Source organism: Anguilla anguilla, chromosome 3 (genome assembly GCF_013347855.1).
Source record: "Anguilla anguilla isolate fAngAng1 chromosome 3, fAngAng1.pri, whole genome shotgun sequence".
Lineage (NCBI taxonomy): Eukaryota > Metazoa > Chordata > Actinopteri > Anguilliformes > Anguillidae > Anguilla > Anguilla anguilla.
The window spans coordinates 56,785,200-56,812,855 of NC_049203.1; the positions used below are offsets into that span (position 1 = coordinate 56,785,200).

The window sequence follows — 27,656 nt, forward strand, 5'->3', positions numbered from 1 at the left end:
TATTGAAAGTGATTTTGCACATTTAGTCGCAAAAAATCTATTAATTGCAATCATGTGATGAAGTTGTTAAAGACTTCTGGGGGTGAATAATCGTGGGCGTTGTAGTTAGTGATAGGTGATAGGTTTAGGACTTCTCCGAAAGCTAAGTTGAGTCAGGTGTTCTAGTCAATGAGATGAGATTGGACATGTGGGTGGGAGGAAAAAAGGCACCCTAGATGTAGGCATCCTGCAAAGATCATGGAAAGCATCATGGTTTGGGGCTGCTTTGCTACCTCATAGCCTGAACAGATTGCAATCTGTGAGGGAACAAAGAATTAAAAATTGTATCAAAAAATTTTACAGGTAAATGTCAGGGTAGTCACCTGAAGTCCACCAGGTAGTCAGGTCAGTCACCTGAAGCCATGTTAGACCATTCCTCCTTACAAAACTGTAATCAAATTTAATTTCAAAACTGTATACATTTTCAAAATATTAAATACAAATTCAGATTTACTAAATTCTAGTTCAGTTGTCTGATACCACAACATTAACACCATAGAAATGAAATGAGTAAATTAGACAGGACCGTGTGCGTGTGTGTGCGTGTGTGTGTTTCAGCTGTGCTACAGAAGTTGTGAATAATAAACTACATGTGTTTGGAAGTGTTGTAAAACAGGGGTGTTATTTTCTGACAGAGGAAATGAATTATTAAAGCACAAAGCCGAAGAGATAATGGGATTACTGGGATAATACTGTATATTCATATGATACTTGCAGCTGTTATCCCTTCAACTTCCAAGTCTCACGTATACTTCCCTGTTCTGACCACAATCAGTGTGGAGGAAAATCCCTTCTTAGGTTCGGTGGGTGAGTCGGTGATGAAAGAATAAAGACTAGAACTTATGATTTCTTCTAATAACCTTTTAATTCTCTTTAATCAATAATCTTTTTCATGTACGTAGGCCTATGGGAGGTCTCTAGTACCATAAAGATACATAGAGAGCTTCCTCCCATTATGTTTTTACATCCTTTTCATACAACCAGATCTCCTCCTACCCTGATGTATCTTCCCTTTAAAATAACCAATCCCAGCCTAGGTCAAACATATGTTTCATAAGTTAGTTTAACAATAACTATTATATAATCTTTCATTTTAATCAATGACAGATATTTCACTACACACACTTACAGAGAAATGTATATGCGTGACTTGAATAACAAGTATTTGTCCTCATGGTTAACAATTGTTCCATCTTGCAGTTTCAAAGTACATGCACTTTACATGCATTCACTACATGCTGTAATCCAACTGAAATATTGACTCATATACACACCACCATGTTCTAACAAACTATGTTTATATCATTACTGTTGCTGTGATTACTTTGATTTTCATTCATTCATTTTAATAGAATATAATCTATACATTTAATAGATATAGCAAATCAGTTCTTTCTAGATCAGTATTCTTTCTCTTCTCTTACAACTCAAAGGTCTTCTGCACAAGACTGTTTCCCAACAGAAGTTACTTACAAAATTTCACTTAAGTAAATGTTTACAATTTTCCCTCCTGCAACTGGGGTTCAAAGATTCTCTAGGTAGTATGCATCAGTGTACAAGGAGACCACTGTCTTTCCTTAGTTACAAATAGACATAACACAGAATACCTATTGTTCTCCAGAGATAATCCCATAATCACATACATTTAAATATATTCTTGATCAGTACAATCTTTAATAAGAAGAAATGTAAAAACATTAAAAGAATGAAGAAAACCCATACTTCCACATCAGCTACAGTCAATTATCTCTCTCTTTTGCCATCTGCTTCCGGTTGTGGCCCAGTCTTTTACAGAACACCATCTTAGCAGAGGGGTAACGTTTGCTTACAGAGACAAGAAAGAGTGTTGGCTTGTATAGATTTATTTGTGAGATTTTTTCTTTGTTATTGCATTTGGAAGATAGGTCTACTTACTGATAAAAAATTAAAGGAAAGCAAAAAAAAAAAAAAAAAAAAAAGCATTGAAATGCTTAAATGAAATTAAATTATTTGCTGTACATAATTATAAACATCAAATAAATTATTTATATTTTCCTTTCTGTATTATTTGCTTAACTTAATGTATGTGGAGTAGCTACCTCCGATTTGATTAAACCTTCAGATGGACCACTTTTCAGCACTGGCTTAGTAGACAGCTCCATTTCAGCGCTGCAGTTCTCGATTTGGATTATTTATTATCGGAAAAACAATTAACGAAACGAAAGCTCAAAGGCGACACGACCAACCAGACGCTAATTTTCAAAGCTGTAATGGCTCAATGGTAAAGCTGGGAATTTTTTTTAATGCTTTTTGCAAATAATGATATAAATGTTTTTTTTTTGTTGTTGTTGTTTTTATACGTGTTTGTTATTATAAGCAATATTATAATAACAGGACGCCTATTATGATGACGATTGTTAATTAATTAATTAATTAATTTATTTATTTATTAATGTATTTCTTTTTTGTTTTATTTTATTTTTTATCGTCGTCTTCAGGTTCAATGAAACTGATCGCCAGTAATAAATAAGGTTAAATTATTCGTGCCATATTATGATCTAGCCAATACCAGATAGGCCTACTGTCTGCAAGTTAACCATTAATTAAGCTGCAGAACCATAGCACCTGTCATCGCACGGATTGGAGAACTCTAGGAGAGCCATGGCTGTTGGAAGAGATGTATGTGAAATAGGCATGTCAAAAAGGGCCTTTTTCTAACCGGACTAAAGTGGGAACTAAAGCGATACAGAAACGGTTACACTTGTTCATCCTTGTCGTTGTCCGGACCCATGGCTCTCACAAATGCTAGGGTGTTGAGCATCTATATGCAGAATTCATCTGCAAAGCCTTTTAAAATAATTTGACGATAACACGCCTAAAATAACTTAGGATTTTAAAAACATACAGCTTTATATTGTAACCCCCGAAGTTATATGGTATGGTATATAATCAGTGGATGGCCATCATTACTTTATGAATGAAGAGCCATCACGACCGTTTCAAAGTCATACCCATTTCCAGCAGTACACTTGAGATTGCGGAGATTTTACACATTTGTACGCGCACACACTCACACAACGACACACACACACACACATATCTACGAAAGAGAGAGAGAGAGTGAGAGAGAGAGAGATGGGTGTTTGTGGCTTAATTCTTAAAAACCCACTGGCGACGTTAGCGTTAACGAATCCTTCGTGCTGTTGCACCCAATAGTCATTTATCTTTTTCAAGTGGCGAGAGAGAGAGAGAGAGCGAGAGAGAGAGAGAGAAAGAGAGAGAGAGAGAGAGAGAGGATGGGTATTGGTTGGGGGTGGCGGCGATACTGCGCCGTTTGGTTGGGGGGGTCTGTAGGAGTAGGAGGGACCAAGCAATAATCTCTTATATTGAAAGCACGACCCGGCAGCTGACAGAATTTATCTTTAAACCACCACTCCATTTTCAGCATCGTAGCTCTGTTTCGTTGCATCCAGTCACCTGCCGACTGACCGCACCAGCATTACACCCCGCTAACGGTAAGTTAATTCACAACCCAACATTATTTTGATGAAAAGATAAATGATTAGCTTTCATTGCATTTCTCTGGCAAGCTAAATTGTGGTGGCATTTTGAATGACTATATTGTCCTTTTATTGCTTAGGCTGCATATATATATATTTTTTCATATCCGTATATGCTTTTTGCTGTTATTTTGCTGATGATGTCGGCGCATCACTCCGTAGCCCGCCTGTCCACCCCGTTTTCTCTTATTCTCTCCCTCATCCCCTCCTCTTACATCCACCCCCCCCTCCCCGCTTTTTCCCCCCGGCGCCCCCACCCCATCCATATCGGCCATTTTGTCTGGCCCAAATCAGGAATTCACCCAAGAGACAGAGGTAGAGAGACTAGCGGATCAAGGATGGGTAAAAGGTGGCTTTATCCATTTTTGCTAAATGTGTGTGTACGACAGAATGCGTGTGTGTTTGTGTGTAGCCTATTTTAAGATCAGAAATATCTTGGCTACATTCTAGCTATAGTAAGCACAATCGCTCCATAAATACTTAAGAATGAGAAAACAGAGATGCATTAAAATAGTGGTCAGATACAAAAGCAAAAGGATATATATCTTACATGTTTATCATCTGACATTTTTTGTGACCGCTTCTTTTTCATAATTTCAATAATAATAATAATCATAATAATAGAAAAAATAATAATAAGGATTATTATTATATATCCATGTGGTCTGACATAAAATACAAATTTCACTAGCTCTTTTGTCGTGTTTTCTATGTTTAAAGCGTCTTCAAGAGATTTGTACAGCCTGAAGCAGCTGGACAGCCTGTACAGCCTTAAGTAGCTGAAACCAAATATATACTAATTAATACCACAGTGATTTGCAAACAATGAACGTCTAGATATCTGGTCTGGATATCATTGCTTCGAAATAATCTATGACTTTCCTGCAAAGACAGATCTTGTAAGAACCAGACATGAGAGCGCGAAGATGCCTAACGCAGGCTTATTTACATAATCATTAGCATTCATGATTTAAGACTACATGCATGCGTTTACCGTGTGTGCGTGACTGCAACTGTATGTTCACAGTGTGCCTGCAACATACGCACTTTACGTTGACATTCATTTATACATTACTGCACTGTAGCAAAATGACTGTGCCTGGGCTACCTTCTGCGAGGAGAAATGCCAGAACCACTTCAAGACAAAAACCATTATGTGTATGTTTTTATCAATAACCTAAAACAGGACGTAAATTCGTAAATTTAAAATCCGCTATTACCAACAACATGCCTGGTAGACTGCATTTGTATGGCTGCAAATTAGTAAAAACTATAGGCTGAGTGTGTGTGTGTGCATGTGCGTCAGTATATGTAAGTGTGAGACCCTTTTCTGTGATCTAATTCCCACTGGCAGTTAGGAATTTGGGACTGAAAGGGAGAGACACTACTGTGTACACACAATTAGTCGCACCAAGGACCATTGGCATGAGGAAAGAAGGAGGAAGAAAACCCATTTCTAAAAGTGCACCAACCCTCTCATATTTTACCCTCAGATTTTTTTTTTTTTTTTAATTTATTATTTATTTTTAATTTACTACATCCTGAATATACAACACAAAAATACAGCCAGCTCCTTCAAGGACGTGCACAGTGAATGTACTGGTTAGAAAATACGTGCCTGCTGCTGTGACTGACTTAGTGTATGCACCATAGTCTTGCCTCAGTAGTTTTATGAAGGTCTTTTCATTTGGTGCAATGCTGGGCACTGCAAAGTCATCTTGGCAACAATGCATAGGATATTTTTTCCATAATCTTTTCCTTGTTCTTGTTCAATTTATTATTATTATTATTATTATTATTATTATTATTATTAATAATAATAATAATAATAATAATAATAATAATAATAACTTAATGAATACAACAATAAGGCTGATTGATTAATAGGATGGGTAGAACAAAAAATAAACAGGTATATTACACAAAATTAAAAGCAAGCTTATGAAAGTTGATAATTAAAGGGTATAAAAGAAGAGAAAAATTAGACTGCTTGGATTTCTTAGGGCAGACTATTCTAGAGTCTATTGGTCGGTTTCTCTGCCACTCCATTGAACCACAGTTTTTACCCAATGGTTGGATTCAAGATCACATTGAGTCCCACATTCCTCCCCCACGGGCAGAGGTTGAGTATATGGTGTTATTATTTGTTTATAGCTGGATTTTTTCCCCCCCCCGGTTCCGGTGCGCCGTGGGAAGGCTGCACTGACAATGGCTCCGCAACCAACTCGTAGCTCTTTGTTTATTATCTTGTTTATTATTATTATTTTTTATTGTTTTTATCTTTGCACATACTGCACTGTCGCTCATACAGTATGATCGACAAGCACTTTTGGGAGTTCGTTCGGCACTGGACACGAACTTTTTTTCAACTTACCGGAGTACGTGCTGCGACACCTTTGTCCTGCCGCCGCTGTGTTTACCAATACGCCGACGAAGGAGAAAGAAAAGAGGCAAACGTGCCGGTATCCTATGCAGATCTCGGACGAGACACTGCAATCCGCTGTTACCGAGCATTTTACTGGCAAATGTTCAATCCCTGGATAACAAAATGGACGAACTACACGCACGGATTAACTTCCAGCGGGACATTGCGAACTGCTGCGTGCTGGTGTTTACTGAGACCTGGCTAGACCCTAGGTGCTGCTACCCCGGCTGGATTTTCCATCTATCTGCAGGACAGAACTACGGAGTCAGGTAAACGCAGAGGCGGGGGGTCTGCATTATGGTTAACTCTCGCTGGGGTACGGATGTAGCAGTACTCACTAAACACTGCTCACCAGACCTGGAGCTCTTAACTACAAAAGTCCGTCCCTTCTACCACCCTCGGGAATTCAGCTCCGCTATAATCACAGCAGTCTATATACCCCCGCAGGCGAATAAAACGCGCGTGCTAGAAGACCTTTACGGAGTAATTAATGGACTAGAGAACGCTCACCCTGAGGCAGCTTCTATTGTTGTTGGCGATTTCAATAGGGCTAATATGAGGAAAGTTTTGCCTAAATATCACCAGCACATTAACTTTCCTACCCGTGGTGACCAGACTCTTGACCATTGTTATTCTCAAATACGGGACAGCTATAAACCCCTCCCCCGCCCTGCCTTTGGCAAGGCGGATCACACCTCCATTCTTCTCCTCCCAACCTACAGACAACGCTTAACACAGGAAAAACCGTTTTTTTGGGCAGTTCAACGCTGGAGTGAGGAATCCATTGCCACCTTCCAGGACTGTTTTGAAACCACAGACTGGCAGATGTTCTGTGTTGCAGCTGATGGGGACATTACATTACATTACATTACAGGCATTTAGCAGACGCTCTTATCCAGAGCGACTTACACAACTTTTACATAGCATTTTACATTGTATCCATTTATACAGCTGGATACTGAAGCAATTCCGGTTAAGTACCTTGCTCAAGGGTACAACGGCAGAGTCCTTACCCGGGACTCGAACCTGCGACCTTGATGAATGGACATTGATGAATACACGGGCTCTGTCTCAGCCTACATCTCCAAGTGCATTAATGATGTCATCCCGAAAGTCAATGTTAGGACCCCAATCAGAAGCCCTGGGTTAATGGTGATGTCCATGCTAAGCTCAGAGCACGGTCCTCTGCCCATAGCTCTGGGGACCTGGAGGCCTTGAGGAAGTCCAGATATGACCTACGGAAAGCCATCAGAGATGCCAAAAGAGCCTACAGGGACACGTTGGAGTCTAATCACCACAGTTCCGACCCAAGACGCATGTGGTGTGGACTGCATTCCATCACAGACTACAAAGGGAGAAATAGCAGTGATGCCCAGCCCGCCGCCTGTCTTCCGGACAAGCTCAACACCTTCTACGCACGGTTTGAGGCGAGCAACACCATCCCTACTGTAAGGCTAGATGAGGACCAGGACGACTGCACCCTAACCCTAACCCTAACCCTGAACCAGTCTGCAGTCCCCACCTGCTTCAAACAGACCACCATTGTTCCCGTACCAAAGAAACCTGCCATCTCCTGCTGGAATGACTACCGCCATGTAGCACTGACCTCCATCATCATGAAGTGCTTCGAGCGGCTAGTCAGAACCCACATCTGCTCCTTTCTTCCTGACACCTTGGACCCCTTTCAATTCACATACCGCCCCAACAGATCTACGGACGACGCCATCGCCCTGACAGTGCACACCGCCCTCTCCCACCTGGATAAGGGAGACACATACATGAGGATGCTGTTTATAGACTACAGCTCAGCATTCAACACAATTGTGCCTGCCAAGCTTGTTCCCAAGCTCAGGAACCTGGGTCTTAACACCTCCCTCTGCAACTGGATCCTGGACTTCCTGACAGGCAGACCCCAGGTGGTGAGAATGGGTAACCTCACCTCTTCTGCACTGACCCTGAGCACCGGAGCCCCTCAGGGCTGCGTAGTCAGTCCCCTCCTGTATGCCCTGTTCACACACGACTGTGTGGCCACACGCAGCTCCAACGCCATCTTTAAGTTTGCAGACGACACCACCATCCTGGGTCTCATCTCCAACAACGATGAGACCACCTCCAGAGAGGAGGTCAGCGTCTTGGCAACATGGTGCCAGGACAATAACCTCTCTCTCAACGTCTGCAAGACTACGGAGATGATCATGGACTTCAGGAAGCGACGGCGGGGGGGTCATGCCCCCATTCACATCGATGGAGCTGAAGTGGAGAGAGTCTCCTGCTTCAAGTTCCTCGGTGTGGTCATAAATGATGACCTCACCTGGTCCAGGCAATCAGACGCAGCAGTGAAAACTGCCCAAAAGCGCCTATACTTCCTGAGGAGACTCAAGAAGTTTGGCATGTCTGCCAAAACCCTCATCAATTACAGGTGCACCATTGAGAGCATCCTCACTGGCTGCATTACTGCCTGGTACGGCAGCTGCGCCGCTGCTGACCACAAAGCCCTCCAGAGGGTGGTGAAGACAGCGGAGCGCATCATTGGCTGCCACCTCCCCTCTGTGCAAGGCATCTACCACACACGATGCCTTAGAAAAGCACAGAAAATCATAAAAGACTACAGACACCCAGGTTATGGTCTGTTCTTGCTGCTGCTGTCTGGTAGACGCTACCGGAGCATCCGGGCACGGACGACCAGACTCACAAACATTTTTTTCCCCCAGGCCATCAGGCTTCTCAACCAGCAACATTAATCACAGGGATCACATTGATCACATGACCTCCTATGTATGCTCCTTCACTTCCTATGTACGTTCAATGTACATTATCACAATCTTATGCACATATTCATCAGCACTCCTGCACTTTATATGTTTAATATTTAAATATTTAATACTCCTATTCTCATTGTCCATATCCCCCATCTGTACAGGCTGGTACTGCTGCTAATGTTTAATATTATGTATATGTTTGATATTTTTGCTGTCTTGTTTCTACGAAGTTGCTGCCTGCCATGTCATAAGAATTTCTTTGCTCAGAATGACCTTGTGTTATACTGTGCACTTGACAAATAAAAACACTTTGACTTTGATATTTGAGGAAGTAATTCAGATTAAGTTATTTTTCTTAAAGGTAAAACATGGAAGTGACAGCACATTACTATAGCATTACCTTCACAGATGACAATGAGAGCCTGAACCACTGTAGAGACACAAACACACTAAATACTCCAAAATACAATGAAATAATGTTTCACCTTGATCAGGTAGCCCTCAAAAATCTTGATATACTCTTTTATACTGCACCTCCCAATAATGTAGCATTTTGGAACAGAAATGCTATTTTGATGTATGCAACATCATTCTTTTCTGTATATGTTACCGTGGAGACATACTGTAGTGCAATACTATAGTGACCACCATATCAATGCATGGTGGAGGGCAAATAAAATACTATATGCAAGAACTGCTTATTTAACTGTCAGAAGTTCATGTGAAAAAAGAAAAGAATTTGCAACAAAAGTTTAATGCACTGAAGATGATGAAAATGGGATATGATCAAAGTTGGCAGTCACATTGTGTGCCCCATTTAACCCTCAGAAATATCTCCTCATACTCTATGCTTATTTTTGACAGGTGCTGTGTTCAGTTGTGTTTTATTTTATGTTTTTTCAGACGATCAATATTTAAATATTTTAGTTAAGTGTTTCCTCATCAGTTTAAAGACTTTAATCCATATCAAATTAGCTTTTGCAGTATACAGAAAAGGGAGGCAAAATATGTTTTAGAGTGTAATTAAATGTCAAAACAGCTGTATACTAGCTTGTGTTACACTGCAAAAGAGGATAAGAAATAGTGCACTGAAGATAAAATATGAAATTATGTACAAGTGGTTCAATGATTTTGTGTATAAAAAGGTTTTTGAGCAAAAGGAATTGAAATGTGAATAAGATTGTGTTATTAATTTCATAACATAATAAAATTGCAAATGGGAAATAAAGAGAAAAAAGGAACATGGTGATGATGGAGTGAGCAAAATGAATGAAGTCATACTGTTTAAATTAGGAGATCATATGGATAAATAATACATAAATAGAAAACAGCCTTCTTTCTTGTGTATCTGGGCAGGGTATCTGGGTAGTTTGTAGAACCTGTGGGGAATTCACAGAATATGCTCTGACCCTGTGGGTCAAAACATCTCAGACAACACCCAAAACGGGTGTTGAGGTGATCATTATTTGTGAAGGAATAAAAGCTTTTATATTCTTCTGAAATGTCCACGACAGACCATAGCGCATCTGTCACAATGTCCTGAATTACATCAGGGGATCACAGCTCCTGTGATGTGTTCTGCTACATCAGAAATTCTGTTCTTTTTTTTGTCCAATGGCCTGAAGTATAAGGACATTATAATATGAATATTAATTATGAACCGCCTGCTTGTTCTCTTTTTACAAACCCATTTAATGCTATAAAAATGTCTAAGTCTGACCCAAGTGACAAACAAATCACAAGATGCTGTGTCTTTTGCAGTTTTTGCCACATGACTTGTCAGGCTGCTTTTGTTTTTCATCAGGGTTTACGAACACTCTAGTGTTGTTTATCATTCCTAGTTCAGTTTCCAGTGACTTTACTGATGTCATGGAACATGTTTCCTAGTCTGGTAATATGTAATCTCAGTAAGGTTAATTGTGGCAAATGAATGAGTGATTGATGAGTACCACAGACTGTAAGCAGGGGACAGAATGTCAATTAGAAATGGTAGAGGGAGACAAATGAGCATTGATTGGCCCTAATGGAAAGGGAAAAGCACAGTTTTTGTATGTGTTATGGAGCAGCACAATTGAAGAATGCCAACGAGAAGTGCATTCGTTATAGGTTGGGCGGTGTGCTGGTGCAGTGGATAGCACTGTTACCTCACAGCAAGAAGGTCCTTGGTTTAAATACCAGCCGGGCCTTTTCCCTATGTGGGTACTCTGGTTTCCTCCCACAGTCCAAAGACATGCAGGTTAGGTTAATTGGAGAGTTTAAATTCTCTGCATACCTCAGGCATGAGTGTGTGTGTGTGTAGGCTGGCAAACTGTATTCCTTCCTCTTGCTTAGTGCATTTCCCATGACCCTGACCATGAATAAGTGGGTATAGATAATGGATGGATGTTACAGGGTGTTCTCGCACATTTTGGTTTTTGGTCAAAATTACAGTACCATTTATGCATAATTCCCCTATTTTAGGAAACTGTAATGCTTGGGACAAATGGCTTCACAGGTGTTTCTGATAAGTCTGGTGTATTCAATTGTTTCCTAAGTGCAGGTATAAGAGAGCTGTCAGTGTCTAGTCTTGATTCTTGGTTTTTTATTGCCTTTGGAGTCTGATATTGGCGTTTGTCCACATGAGGATCAAAGTTGTGCCAATGAATGTGTCAGGGAACCCATTTTGAGGATGTGAAATAATAATGAACAGCCAGAGACAAAGACCAAACCAGGCTTACCAAAACCAACTGTTTAGAGCATCCTTAAGAAAAGAAAGAGCACAGGTCAGCTCAGTAATCACAAAGGGCCTGGCAGGCTAGGGAAGACCACCACAGTTGATGGCCAAAGAAGCCTTAACACCTGTCCGACAGATCAGAAACATTCTTCAGGAGGCAGGCATGGATGTGTCAGTGACTACTGTCTTCAGAAGACTTCACAAACAGAGCTACATCGGCTACACTGCAAGATGCAAACCACTAGTTAAAACAGGATGTCCAGGTTTGGGCATAAACAGCTGCTCACTTGTCTTCATTGTTGCTGTGACTGCTGATAGCAGTCTGAAATTCTGAAATGTGCAGGAACATCTTATCTGCTCAAGTTCAACCAAATGCTTCCAAACTCATTGGATGGCGCTTCATACTACAGCATGACAATGATCCTAAACATGCTGCTAAAGGCTTTAGCAGTTTCTCTAAGCCTAAAACTGTAAAACTGTCACCAGATCTGAATCCAATTGAACATGTGTTTCATATGATGAATGGAAAGCTTAAAGCAATGAGCCCCCAAAACTATTCACACCTACAAACCTTTTTTCAAGGATTCAGCTTTGTACTGATACTGTGAAGCTAGGGTTAACTCACAAAATAGCTTAGCAAGGTTTATAGCTAAAGCAGAGAGCCTTTGAATGTTTAAGGCTGGGCTTCTTAGTGTTTGGTGCATTCTAGACATTCAGAGAGTTGAGTGGCCTGTTCTTGTGGTAAAGCATTTTCTTTATGTTCTAAGTATACTCTAGCTTTTTGTATGATGTAAGGACATTCATTGATCTCTCCTCTATTTTGTTAACCAGACTTGATCCCACTTCCAAGATTAGCTTTGATGCATTTCATCTTTGGTATGGTAGATTTTCATCAAAGATGAACACACCTTATACCCAAATATATACACTTCATTCAACCTACTTGTGTCAGTTTTGTTAAAGATATAATTATTTATAAATAATGAGAGGCAAATATGCTTTTTCTAACAGTTGAACAGTATAGAAATTTTGAGTTTGTACCGAATGAAAAGTACCAGAGGGCCAGGGAGTGGACATTGTTTTCACAGGAAGCACCTCTGTTTCTCACAGTGACAGATTGAAAAGCATATGCTCTCTCACTGTCTCCATCCCCGAGCTCACTGGCCATGCATGCGTGTATGTGCCTCTGCACCTTTTCATCTCAGACCTGAGCCCCGAGTCTGTCTCATCCATTCTTTCCCACTCGCAAAAATGCGTTTGTTTTCCATGGTAGCTGGGGCCAAATGGCCTGGGGGGAATTACTGCGGGGATTAGAGCTGGCAGAGGGACTCAGGGGGCTTGGGGAAAGTTGCCAGTCGCCTCAGCCGGCCCAATATGACTGCAAGCTGGCATTGCAAGAAGCACACAGCATTGACATCATGCCATCAAACTTCATGACAATGCCCTCTCTCCTGGCATGGAGTTTGCATAAATCCTAGCCTATGCCCTGTCCCTTGCTCATGGGTTTTAGTACTGTTTAAGAACTATTCTCAATGTTGCCCACAGTAAAATATTAAAGTATTTATAAGGAAGAATCTGAAGGTTTTAATCCTTTAGTTTTTCCCAGTTTGTAAGATAAACTGCAGGAAAAAAGTTGGCTAATAGCTGCAGTTGCAGCTAGTGTGCAGTCATTCCAGCTGGATGAAGCATTGAATGGGGGTTGAATCCAATCTCCTAATATTGTAAGAAAAAGTGAATAATCTTGAGTGCTTGTACTACTATTGTACTATTTTTGCTGCTGTGTACTAACAGAAGGTGTGAATCAACATGTGGACAAAATAGTGTCAATGAGAATAAAGCAGGCCTCCATGAGGCTGAAAAATCTGAATAAATCCATCAGAGACATATCCTAAACATTGGGTGTATCATAATCAACAGTGATACATTGTTAGGAAGTAAGAATGTACTGCTGAGTTCAGTAACTAGAAAACAACCTGGTAGACCACAGAACATCACTGTTGTGGATGACCAAAAAATACTTCAATTGTGAAGAAAAACCCTTTTCAACTGTCGAAAAGATCAAGAACACTGTCCAAGATGTTGGCACAAATGTTTCAAAGAGTAAAGAGAAGACTGCACCAGCATAACCTCAAAGGGTTTTCTGCAAAATGCAAACCACTGGTAAGCCTCAAGGACAGAACAGCCTGGTTTGAGTTTGTTAAAAAGTACATTAAAAGTAGTTCTAGAACAAACTCTTATGGACAGATGAGATTAGTATTACCCTGTAGCAAAGTGATGGAAAGAGGAAAGTGTGGGGAAAGAGAGGAACTGCTCATGATCCAAAGCACCCTCCTCATCTGTGAAATATTGTGGAGGTAGTGTTATGGCATGGGCATGTATGGCTGCTGCTGGTACTGGCTCACTCGTCTTCTTTGACAACATGACTGCTGATAGCATCAGCGGGATGAATTCTGGAGTGCACAGAATAATCTTAATCTGATCAGATCCAACTAAATGCCTCAAAACTTAGTGGATGGTACTTTAACTTGCAGCAGGTCAATGACCCCAAACATACTGCTAAAGCAAGGCCAACTAGTGGAATGTTCTTGGCTGGTCAAATTGATCACCCATCCAATTTAACACGTGTTTCACTTGCTAAAGAAAAGACTGAATGCAAAAAGCCCCAGAAACAAACAGGAACTGAAGATGGCTGCAGTACAGGATGCACCTTGGCAGATACCCAGCGTCTGGTGATGTCTATGGGTCACAGACGTTCGGTAGTCATTGGGTGCAAAGGATTTGCAACCAAGTACTAAATGTGATGACTTTATTTCAGATTATTTTTATTTGTCCAATTACTTTTGCTCCTCTAAAATAGGGGGACTATGTATGAAAAGGGCTGTAATGCCTACACGTATCACCCAATATAGATGTAAATACCCTCAAATTAAATTGACAGTCCGCCCTTTACTATATTATTCATTGTTTTATTTCAACTGCAATGTGCTGGAGTACACAGCCAAAACAACCATAAATGAGTCACTGTCCCAATACTTGCATTTATCTGTATATACTGATGCTCTCCACTACAATACATTGCTTTGGATAAGAGCATCTGCCAAGTGATTGCAATGTAATGTCGTTCTTGTTGCAGTGGTATGCTCCCAAATTCTGGAATCAAATTCTGATGTGATTTAATGGAAGTGACAACTGTGGCCAGGAGTGCTGTGTAGTGATGTGAATATGGCCAGAGTGTTTTGCATGGTGTAAGATATTAAATTAGTGAGATTTTCCATTCCTCACTGATCAGTAGCAGCTCACAATAATTGCTTGCCCTACAGTCTGCACCAGCTGCGCTGAATGTACAGCCCCCAGCATGACTGTGCAACTGAGCTGATGCACTGCAAAATAAGCTGCTATTGACTGCATATGCATTGGTAGATGCACGCTAGTGTGTGTCATCCCAAATTAAAAGAAGTTTAGCTTCCATAAAGAGATTCGTTTCCATATAGAATTGGACATTTGATTGGACAGATAGAAACAATGAAAAAATTGGAATAAAAATGCATGAAAGTGTACAATAGCTTAGATTGTTGATCCATTTTATGTCACTTTAAAATTTACTAATCCTCCATTTGGGTTTGGAAACAGTTTGTTTCAAATTGCTTTCATGCATCTGTATTCGATATGTAATGTAATTTTGTATGCTTGGTTTGATTTATCTACACATTTTTAAATGCCACTTTTGTCTTTTTTTTGGACTACTGAGAATTGGATCTGGTTTGTGTCATGCACACAGTTGTTTTCATTGGATTTTTTGCACTCAAAGGTTATTTTGTTTTCTTTTCCCCATTCTCCCCTATTTCCTTCTTTTTTCTATATGCCCCTTTTCCTCTATTCAGCTCCAAAAATGAAGATTGAGAGCAATCTGCCTTGCCCTCAGCTCCCTGAATCCCCTCCTCAGATGGGGCTGCAGTTTTCTGTGGCAACCGAGGAGGACTTTGATGAGATCATGGCCATGAGTCAGGACATCTATGGTGGCCTTGACTACCTCCCCACCCGCTACCAGGCTTGGCTGCAGGAGACTAATCGTACAGTCATCCTGGCCAGGAAACAAGGAAAAGTGGTATGGACAAAAAAAGTTCTTACTGCCCCCTCATGGTAGCCATGAAATGATATACAGCAGCATACCTTTCAGCTTCTAGATGTGTCATACCCTCTCTCATGAAATGAAACTATTTTAAAATGTCGTATTGCAATTTCCTCACAATTTCATCTGAATGGTTATTGAGTCCAGGGAAAATAAATGCTGTATTTCTTTCTTAGATTGCCCTGGAGTCTGTATGCGTGATTGATGATGGCGAAACAGTGTTGGTAGAGGGGCTACGTGTTGCCCCCCAGGAGCGTGGCAAAGGGGTGGCTGGTGTCCTCCTCCGGTTCTGTTCACAGCTGGTAAAATCCAAATACCCCGACGTAAAAGTGACCCGCCTGACCCGTGATGATAAGCTGGGGCCCAAGGACTTCCAGAAGTATCGGATCATCACCAAACAGGTAGTGCTTTCTGGCATTTTAACTGCTGCACATCCATTTTTTGGGTGAATGAACAACAGTTGGTGTTGGTTGAGGTAAGTCTTGCAGGGAGTGCCAGGGGGTAATATGAAACCTTATTAATTTGCTATATATATATATATATATATATATGTGTAAACTACAGCCTTCTGCAGATTTTTCATTGTGCTTCATGGTTCATTGTAATCTTTAACCTTTTTGTAGTATAAGACAGCACGGTTCACCAAATGTTCAAGAGTACTCTACACTGTGATACCGTTAAAAAAAGTTTGCTAACTCTACTTCTAGGCAATCCTCTTGGTTCGATTCAGAGCTGAAGATCTCAAATTGCGCCTGGCTGAGCTGGGGCCAGATGCAGGGCTCCCTCCATCTCAGTCATTGCCCCCTGTACGCCTGGACCACACAGCGGTACACCAGCTCTTCCTAAGTACCGGGCTGATGCGGGACGTCCTGCCCAATGCCACCATTGTCCAGGATTGGCAGCCCTTCAAACCCCTACCTAGCAACATGGCCATCTTGCTGAAGAAGGATATCGACTGGATGGTGGATGATGCCCGCGACCCAACTGTAGCCAGCCTCTGCACTTTTCCCTTCCGTGTGCCCATTGGAGATGAATGGTACTACCTCAACATTGATGTCTTTGGAAAAGATCTGAACCTGGCACGCCAGCAATTTGTGTCACACCTGCGTCGCCACACTGACGCACTGAAAGGCCACGTTATGTGCCAGATATTCCTAGATCCACCACTCTGGAGGCCCCTGGCTGATTTCTGCTGCGACACCCTGGGAGTGGAGTTAGTGAAGGAGTACACTGAGCAATGTGTGGTTGAGTCAGATCTGATGTAATGGGAACAAGAACAAGCCAGAAGAATCCTAGTGATCCACCCCCATCCAGGAAATCATCCCACTAAAATATGAAAAGCATCACTCCATGTTACCAGTAAAGCACCTCCAGGAAATAGCTAAACATTTAAGTCAATTATTGATCAAATTCTAACTTAAAAGAGGAAGACTGTGATCAGAACAGAATGCTTCAACTGATATTCAAGCTTCCTGCCATTTAAAAAAACTTTCCACCATAAACACACAAACAAATAAACAACAAAAATATATTCGGGAATAATTTGAAATGCGGACTTAGGACAGGTATTTAAGCTGAATTAGACTCACACAGTTGTTAGCTGCGTTAGCCTATATGTACTACAGTTTACACAAGCTGATGTGCAAATAGGTCTGCACAACTTTTGAGGCACTTTATAATAATTAATGGGTGACCATGTACTGTAAATTTCAGATTGGTCAGTCTAGCCAATTAACGTTAATACTGGCAAAAACAATGTCAGCCATGCTCTTCAATTATGAATTCTAAAACAACTGTAATGAATTTTAAGGGATCACAAAGCACAAAATTTATCAAATGATCAAACAATACCTTGTTCCTCTGTCAAAGATTTTTAAACAAGCTCCTATTTGGACTGTAGTACTTCTTTCAGAACATTTGGATTAACTTCAAATATAAAAACGTTTTGCAGGAAAGCATGCTTTTCCCAATTAAAAATATTTCTCATAATTACACCTGATCACCAGTTACTTGCAAAGCTGAATCTCAATAATTCAGACATTCAAATGAATATGTACCCTATGTTACTCTGTTAACCATTCCACCCCATCTCCTGATAGGGGATGGTAGATGTATCAATAAGTTTAATCAAAGACACTAATGACACTAATAACAAAATGAATAGCTTTAGTAACTTTGATCAGTGATTAATCAGGTGTATATTTTAAAGTGCGTTCTGTGACGTCAAAGCACACAAAGTAAATATTTATAGAAACATCCAGATGAAGTTGCGAGATGAGTCACATGGCAATTTCAGTTTTTTGTGTGCTCACTGTCACAGATTGATCTATGAATGATTTATTTCTGTTCCACTGACTTCTAACTTTTAAGACAACTTCCTATTTGTTTATTTTTGCATTTTTTTTGTCTGTATTGCTTTTTTATTTTTATTTAATGTATCTATATATAAAAAAATAATATATTTGCAGCAGATTCAGTAGACATTTTTAATTAGTGTTGGAATCTACACTGGTAGTTTGAAACGCTTCCCTATTCTAATTTATTTTTGAGTAATATTTAATCTAATTATGTTTTTGAATATATGTTACTAGAATAATCATAGTGTTCATCCATACTCATTTGTTTTTTTATTTCTTGGACCATGTGGTCTTTTAAAGGATTTTCTGAAACGTTACAAATACCTTTTGAAATAAACTTCAGAATGAGCCCAAAAACTGATCAGAAAACAAACACTACAAACACTATTTATTATATAAATAACTCATACATAATAAAATAATATATACAAATAGGGATATACAAAGAGCACTAGAGTCTGGGATGATGTCATGTTTTCCTTTAAAACCTATCCCCTTTAATGTTCTCACAATAAATATTTTAGTAGCTCTATACCCCCTTGCGTAAATAAGGTGACACTTTCAATTTGAAAATTTTATTAATTTCACAGTTCATCATTATGCCAGTTTTAATCTGGTCATAACATGTTTATTGCTGTTTTCTTCCTGTACTTACAAACAAAGATAAGCAGATTCTAAAATCTATGACAGAGCAAAAAAAAAAAAAAAAGGCAACAGAAATATCCAATATATGTGCTGAGGGTTTGCAACTTAGTACTGTTTCTGTAAAATTTAGCACGGTCTGGACCCCACCTGTGCCTTTATTTTAAGAACTCAGAGACAAATCTAGTGCTTTGTTAAAATAAATTTGCCAACTTTGCAAAGTCCAATGAATTGCAGTGGTTCAGATAATTTTCCTCCAGCACTGCATCTGTGACATTCATTGTGGTCTGTGCTACTTGCAAAACCAAATAGTATATGCTTCAAAGAGCTCTGTTCCTTCAGCACCCAGCCCACTCTAACCCTGTTGGCTACATTGAACAAGATAGACAATTGCACAGACGAATCATAGCCCATACGTAATTATGCCGCATTATTGAAAGTCATGATTTGTGTAGCTTGAGTCATGACATAAGCTGAACAGAGGCCCCCCTAGTGAGATCTGGTGAGGAAAGGTTTGTAAAACCGTGCATGTACAGTATTGCGTCAATTGCACAACTTTTTGCATCATTACACATAACATGTTTTCATGTAAAGGTTTCACAGATACAATGTCACAAATACAGTGTCAAAATCAAATTAATAACATTAATAAAGATCTTATTATGAGCACTTTGTCAGAAAGAATTAAGCTAAAATATTCATTATATTATGTACTTATATTGATTCATCTTAGGCAGAAAAAAATCATTTTTTGACCTCGACCATTCAGAGGGACTATTACTTGCCTCATAGAAACTCATGTGGGAAAGCATTCAACCAAGATTTATGGACTTTTTGAGTTAGGAAAGAAATTAATGAGGAAGAATTTCATCACAGGCAAAACTGAAAATTCCTTCAGTGGGACCACAGCCCACCTCATTACAGGATTTAATCACTGCCAATTAAGACTGAGCAGAATACAGAGATAAAGACACATCAAGAAAAATTAATATTTTTCAGCCAGTTTCAGCAACTGTTTTTTCCTCCAATTTAATACTTTTTGAAAACATTGGACCAAGTTCTGGGATGAATAAACAGAAAAGAGGAAATGCAGCCAAATGCAAACATGACATCCCTTTAAAATCTGCAAATCCTACAGTTAACATGATTCTACATTTACACCCAGCCTTACCCTACCTGTGTACCCAGGGAAACTGCTACCAACCGGTCCTAAGAACGAGCCACTCAACCACTATCTAATGAGGTTTCTCAGTCTATGCCCTCTCCATCCATTGTTGATCAATTTGAGGAAAAACCTTATCTGAATTGCATTTAATCCCATGAAGACACGCAATTCCTTTTTTTTTATATGAAGATGCAACAGAAGATGCTGAAGATTCTCTTTGTGAGTTCTGGACAGAGAAGACAGGAAGAAAATGCAACTGACCTATGGTGACAGAGGAAGGCCAATATATGCAGCTGTGCAATCTAAAAGCTGCCCACGCACACCTGTCTCTTCAGTCACTATCCTAGTCTGAACATTTTACCCCCATGGCTTCACACATCCCCACACCCCAACCTTTTATGTGAAAGGAACTTCCCACTCAGTCCAACACCTCTTCAAAAACATCAGGGATATTAAATGTTCAACCAATGCTGTTTTCTTTCAGTTACAAAAAAAAGAGAAGAAATCAGGGATTTTCAAACAAAACTGGAAAAGTTTTTACAGCTTAAGGTTCCTGGACAGACCAAACTCAGTTTATTTATTTTTTTCTTCACATCAAGCAGTATACCACTTGAAAGTCTGGTTGCAAAAGGTATTAATAAATCAGAGTTATAAGAACATATATCTGATGGGGAATCTTCTAGAATCATTAACTCCCATTTTGGAATCCATTCTGGCTATCTTGGTTTCTGAAGAAATTAAATGTTTAGTTATGGGGGATCTTTTTGATGTAAAGAGGTTTCATTATTGAAAGTGGTGTGAAGGGATGTCCTTTTTCCAGTTGCCGAGGAAAATACTGGATAGGGTATTTGATGAGAAAAAAATCCTTTTGGAAGAGGATCCTTGAAGGACTTTGTCCTCCCTTAATTTCATATTTCAAACATATGTATTTCAAATAATTAAACTAGAATAAACCATGCCCATTCTCATTTTCCCTGTTGCTGGCAATTGGAAAAAAGTAGCCCACTTTGTTAGAGGGCTATGTTCATATGTGACTGTTCACCTTGTTGCTGTGCACAGAAGATTGTGTCTTCTGTGCACAAACTTGTAATGCCACACATATATATGTATACTGTAACCTTAATTCTACTTGAAAATGTGCAATTGGTTTTACTAAGTTCTTATTTTAGTTTCCACATTGTCATTCTTGCAACATTTTTAGAAAATGAACAATAAAGAGCATGATGGCATGTGGAAACTAAGTTGGAACAGGAGTACAACATGGCCAGAATGGACTGCAACATGCTGACACTTTTATGGGAGATGGATTCTGGTTTTATAACTACATTCTATTTATTCACACCTATTTATGTGGCCAATCCATTAATGTAAAATGACCTTCTCCAAGCCCCCCGCATATACCCTTGCACCCACATTTTCCCATTACCCAACAAAACCTCTAGCATTATGAAGTGTTACTGGAGTGGACACTAGTTTGTTCCAGGCAGGGTACAGTATAATCTGACAACTCCTCCTTCGCATGGAAGGAGGAACCTCCTGCTCTTCAGATGGACTTAATAACTGATAATTGCTTGTTAATTTTGGTGTTCCTATTTACATACACAACAAGAGCCCAGATACTATAATGAGGACCCTCAAGCAAGCATGCTATGCAGACATTTACATTTTCATATAAATGACATGGAATTCCAATGTGATTTACTGAATATATGAGCATCTTCAGCAAGTGCGCATGCTCCTCAACTTATGTTCTCCATGTGCACAAGTGTTTTTTTTAATCATGGCTCTGCTATGTGTATGAATAACTAGGAACTATATGCATGTGGGGGTGAAAAGCTTGACTGTTTAACACAATGTTTGCTTTTGGGGAAAATAGATTTGAGTAGGAAATGATCGAAGGTTACTCTGTCTAAACTTGTGCCCAGTCCTGTGTTCTCTCCTGGGATGGTTTCTGTGCGGAGAGGACATTGACATGTTGAGTATACAGCACTCAGCACGCACAGCTGGGCTGACTGGCCTAGATGTTGCTCCTGCTCTCCTGTAATGTGGAGATACACTGAACTGGTAGTGCGAGAGAGAGAGATACAGGAGGGAGTGGCAGATGGAGAAAGCTTTTTTTATTTGTTCAAATCAATCTTGGAAAATGATTACATTGATTTATAAATTGACCACAAATCCTACTTAGCATAGCCAAGCACCTGAGAAACAGATATGTGAATGGAATCAGTGTAATTGGATTTATATCCAATTTTACCCCAGAGCGCAAACACAATTACTGATGCTGTGACTGAGTTCCAGTGACATCTCGACTTCGATCATTTCTCCCCAAATCACATCATTGCAAGTGGAAAAAAACAGATATCTTACATTCAAAGGAGTCCCAAGGGTTCGTTCCAAAACATTTTGTGTGTATATATTTTGTGCACTCTGCATACAGTGGTGTGTAATGGAATGTCATATTATAATATCTGATCACCCAGTGTCATCAGATATTGCAGCTTATTATAGGTACATTATCTATAGTATCTGATTGGCTTGTAAAGTGAGATTGGGTATAAAAGGGGATTGAAACAACTCATGGTCGAGTCATAGTATTTGGAGGAAAACCAAGACACACTTTTCTATGCAGAGTATCTGGCTTTGGCTGAGGGTTTGTCACAGTTTTGGAAATGTTAACATGATGATCAAAAGGTCCCTATTTGTATTTCTTGATTTCATTGTTGAAGGAAATACAGGTTTTTCAGGCTTCAAAATGTATTATTTTCCAACTTTTTTCTTGTTGGGGGTTGGCCAATGGAATTTAGGTAATATGATTTCTACTTTTCTGTGTCCTAAACATACGCTGCGTGTGCTTGAACACAACAAATCTAGTTGGCTCATGTTATACTCCACAAATCTGGGGTTGGTCCATATATTTGACCCTGCAGCAAATTAAATACTTTAAATCTCCATAAAAGCAATTTTTTAAAGCAACAGAAAAGATACCTATTGGCCAAACTCCTATTGTGACCGTCTGTAAATTGTTCAATGTTGTTTTTCATTATGGATCACTTTTTTTTACAGCTCATCAGTTATTGATTTTATTATTAGTTTTCCTCTCTTTACATCTCTTTCTCACTCTCTCTTTCTCATTTTTATTTGTTTTCATCGCAATGCTTTTATTTAAATGTGAGATAAATATACCAGGCAAAGGCTTTAGAGTCTAAACCACTCTCAAACGCGGATCTTATGTATAATGTATATAAATACAATGCACACACATTATGTACTGCAGATCAGTTCATTCAAGTGGCCAGCTGCACAGTGCATACCCCCGTGTGGATGTGATAATTTATTTTGTGGAGGGGGGTAGCAGGGAGTTGACAGGAGGCATGAGGTCATGAGGGTGTCAGGTGGAGCCCTTTACTCTCATTCTGCAGATGGATTTTCACCTTTTTTTGGACTGAAAACAAAGACAGGAAGGAGTGGTAGGCTGGACAAAACTGATAGCTTGCTCTCTGTAACCGGAGTCTGTATCCCTCTGCTCACTTTACCAATTTCATAATGAGACAGAAGAGAAGCAGCAGAAGCTCACGAGGGACTACTACTTGCCATTGTGCTTTTGAAAGACAGCCATTTCCTTAATAAAAACCTTTTAGAAAAACAGAGGCATTCATAATTTGCCTTATGTTGCCTTTTGTAGTCATTTAATGCAGAAATCTAGAACCATGCAAGTTCTCTGTGGTATCTTTCTCTGCCTTACCTTCTGACAAAAAATAAGATTCTCAGATTCCTAATTGAGTCAGACTAAAACACAGACCATGGTATTTAGCTGTGGAATCCTTATGGCACTGCTGTCTAATCACAATAACAGAGGAAAGGTATATTCTTTCTTGGGTTATCTGGACCAATATTGTTAATAAAAACAATATAGGGATTAGTTTATTGGATGAACCAAATGCAGGGAGAACTTGGCATGCTAGATCAGGACAGAGACAGTTTCAGGCTCATATAAACATGCTCTCTTATACAATCAGTCAATGGCATCAGTCACATCCTTTTCTTTTGGGACAAAACTGAATACTACGGTCAAAAAAGAAATGGAAAAAAGAATTGTGCTGGGTGCTGTTTACCTTGATCTAGGTCTCTCTTGTCTTTAGGGAGCTGATTGCTTTGTGGCTGGGAAGGAGGGCAGTTATTTGTTTTTTTAAAGAATGCTTAAGGACAGTTGTCTGTCTGATTGTGCCAGTCAGATCCAAATGTCCAGTGTTTACTTGACCTACTGTGGTGTAAACCCGATCCTTCATTTTGACTTTATAACCATCTTCAATTGGTTAACTCCCTCACATGTCCCTGCTTGTTTTTGTAACATGGAAAACTAGAGTACCAATCAGGGAGAGTGGCTGTTTGTGATGTCTTATGTTGTGATTCGTGGAATAATGGTTTATTGAGTATGAATGGTGGTTTCACTGCTCAAAGGGTGACAGCCTCCGTGTATGTGTGCATGTTTGTTTGTCCATCATATAAGTATATCTTTACATCTGCTTCATATGGCATTGAAATGAATTGGCTATTTGGCAGACTCGTTCTCTTTGCAGTGTGTCCTTTAAACTAAATTAAATTGCACTTAATCCCCTATGGGGACTTGAGAACCAGCAAGATTCATATTTATATGCACAACACATGCGATGGAGTTAACATCCATCAGTGCTTGGATTAGTAATGGGACTCACTCATTCACTTACACTCTCTCTCTCACACACACACACACACACACACACAGGAAGACACAAATACTAGAGTTACTATCCAGGCTTGTGATCCTGCGACACTAGGGGGTGGTTAGAGTTTCAGGACTTACCCTTGAGTGAAACTGGAACCAGAGCTGTTCCACAGTGTCTGGTTGCTGAGACAGAGCCCTCTTTCAAATTTGACTCTATGGGTGCCACTAGTTGTGCTGGAATATGGCCCTTGTAATCTCCTTCACCTTGTCACTGTAGAGTGCAGGTGGAAACATTCAAGAGGAGTTGCACAGACATTATAAATGGGCAGTTCACACAAAAATTAAATTAAAGTATGTTTAAACTTACCCAGAGTAATGTCTATCCATTCAAATAATTTCAAGATTTAACCAGTTTTCTAAATAAACGCTGAAACTTACACTGTTACAGTGGACCTCAAGGGGTCTAGCTTGTGTGGTCTCAAAGTGCCAAAAATTTGAAAAACTCAATAACAACATCTCTTTCCAAATATAATTCCATGGTTACTCACAAACATCCACAGTGCTAAATTTGTGCACTGTTTGATCAAAATCTACTGTGTATATCTGTGCACCATTTGATCGAAAACTACAGTGTATATCTGTACGAAGTGGAAGAAAACACGCCAATATTTTGGGGAGCACTGTCAACGTTCTTTTAAAATTGTTTCAGCATTATTTTAACAATGTTAATGTGCTCCCCAGAATACTGGCAAATTGGTTGACCATTTGAACGGATATACACGGTTGATGTACTTCATAGAAAGTGGTATTAGATGAAAATGTGAACAAATTAAACCCTGTCGATGTTTGTGAAACCACAAAAATTGAGTTAAATAGTTTGAGGGTTTTTAGCTTTCATTGGGTGAGGTGAGGTGTAATTTCTTGGTGATAATATCTAGTATGAGTCAACTTATCTAGTGCTTCAGGTTAACCGTGAATACAATTTTAATAGATTATTGTTGGCAAGGGTAAGTTACTGATACCTTTCTGCCTCCAAGTGTTGTTGGGGTCAACGTATCCATAAATAGTTTTACTGTAAACTTTTTCTCATTATACACAAATAGAAAAATCTTATTTTTCTATACTTAATGGAAAAGACCTTTTCTTAAATGATTTAAACTTCCCATATTTTGGGGTAGTGATTGTTCATTTTTACATTTCTTTCCCTATCATTTTCTCACACAAAATTTTTTTCTCTCTTATTTTTTAATTGTTTTTTACATGGTTATTACTGTTTTATGAAGAATGCTTTGGTACATATAAACAAAACCAACTGTGTTTGTAGGTTTTTATGTTTTTTTTTTCACAACAAATGAGTAACAATTTGTCAGAATTAAGAAATAGCAAAAGAGAGGAAATCAAAAGAGAGGCAGAATTGCTAAAATGCTGAATCTTCTTAAAATTAATTTGTCCAGGGACAATAAACCTTTTGTAAAACTAGGCCACCATGTATAAAACTGCACTGCATTGTAACAACAGTGGACAGATTATTTTGGTCACACTTTGGAAACAGCAGTGTATAATAAATAAAATATAACAGGCTGCCTCTCTAAGACTGTATTTCTCTCTTTTCATCCAACTTTGTTTTAAAAAATATAATAACAAGAAATGAAGAATGTTTCTTGTTATTATGTAACCCTACCAAGCCAATATCTTTGTGAACTGTGAACATTCTACTGTCTTCTACTTGTACTTTACCTGTTCATTACATGTCATTGTGGGATTGTTCTGAACATGGAAATGAAACAGCTGGATTTTCTACATGGGAGAAGTTTGTACCATGGCACCATGGTTTGTACCATGGTTTGGTTTGTACCATGTGCATGTCATCAAATCCCTATAGGATTGTTTTTCATATATTGCCTTATGGTGTTATGATGTACCCTATATATATATGACCTCAAACTTTTGAACAGCATACTAATATGCAGTGTGTAACATACTGCATTTTCAGTGCTGTTTGCACTTTAGTACAGAATTTCCAGTTGTGTCATGTGATTAGATTATAATTAATAATACCAAGGAAGTGTTTTTGGTAACTTGTTGCATCAAACATGGTCATTCATTGGTATAAGGTTCAGAGCCTCTTGATCAAATGACCCATTGTAACAAAGCCATCAGATAACATTTTTTATCACATAAAATGATAGACACTGCCTATGTGGTGTATATTAATGCAGTTGCAGTGCTGTTAATGCTCACCCGTACATTTTTCGTTGGTTCAATCCTCAGCTGAGTCACACCAAAGACTTTAAAAATGGTATCCCATCCTTCTTTGCTTGCTAAAGTAATGTCCCTCTTAAGGACCAGTGTCGGGGTACAGCTTGTATGTCAGCATACTGAAAAATTCATTGAAACAATTACCGTTTGAACCACCCAGGCTAAAAAACCACTTCTGAACATGGCCTACAATTTATTAGAATAGAAATGGAATGATAAAAATACCAGTTGTTGTGACTCAGAGAGGTGAATCTTAATTGAAAAAAGGACAGAGATATTAGATATAATTTTGCAATACATTAAGGTCAGTATTGTGTACTTGAGTAGATGATCTACCAAAATATTTATTTACTGTGGTCCAAGTAAATGACCAGTTTTGAAAAACCATACCTGTCTCAAACTTTGGTGAGATGAAAACTCCAGCCCAGAGCTGTGCAGAGAAGAGGTCATTGTATGCAAAAAAGGGTCAGAGTTTTCATTTGGCCAATTCTCTTGTTGCAGTCAAACAAAAAGTTTTACAAGGAGTCTCAGAATACAAAAATAGAGCTCATATTTTGTTTTAATGAACACGTTTATTTGAAGGTTACTGTGCTTGAATATCTGCAAATGCTACAAAATACCATCTGGCAAATGTTGAGAGTTAGACATGGACTAGATATTGAGATGAGACTTCTTCTAGGAACTCATGTTTGACTGTTGAGGAAATCATTTTGATGGTATTACCATTTAGGACACTTTGGTTGTGTCAAAAAACTAATGTAATTTTTCTTTCATTTAAAAAAAAAAATATATACACCCAGATAACGCTTATTCTCAAGCGGTGGTTTGAAAAATTAACTGAAAACATTTTGTTATTTTTATTTATTTTTCAAATTGTGAAAGATGCATAAATATTTTAAATACAATACTTTTTTTAAAACCTTACAA

The 27,656-nt window shown here is 39.1% G+C and overlaps 1 protein-coding gene across 2 annotated transcripts; it reads left to right on the forward strand.

Annotated features, from left to right (window-relative positions):
• Positions 1-3,314: 3,314 nt before the first annotated feature.
• nat16 (N-acetyltransferase 16) lies at positions 3,315-27,656 on the forward strand. Of its 2 annotated transcripts, none has more exons than XM_035410236.1 (4): positions 3,315-3,533; positions 15,357-15,580; positions 15,781-16,005; positions 16,312-27,656. In XM_035410236.1, exons 2-4 carry the CDS (start codon positions 15,365-15,367, stop codon positions 16,867-16,869), a joined length of 999 nt encoding a protein of 332 aa, XP_035266127.1. In that variant the 5' UTR covers positions 3,315-3,533; positions 15,357-15,364; the 3' UTR covers positions 16,870-27,656. The 2 variants fall into 2 exon arrangements, with proteins under 2 accessions (XP_035266127.1, XP_035266128.1); XM_035410237.1 differs by lacking the exon at positions 3,315-3,533 and adding an exon at positions 3,875-3,927.

Excerpts from the sequence above, each read along its gene's own strand:
- nat16 (XM_035410236.1), top strand. The coding sequence starts at position 15,365 with ATGAAGATTGAGAGCAATCTGCCTTGCCCTCAGCTCCCTGAATCCCCT. Across the intron at positions 15,581-15,780 it reads CCAGGAAACAAGGAAAAGTG|ATTGCCCTGGAGTCTGTATG; the intron begins GTATGGACAAAA and ends TTTCTTTCTTAG. Across the intron at positions 16,006-16,311 it reads ATCGGATCATCACCAAACAG|GCAATCCTCTTGGTTCGATT; the intron begins GTAGTGCTTTCT and ends CTCTACTTCTAG.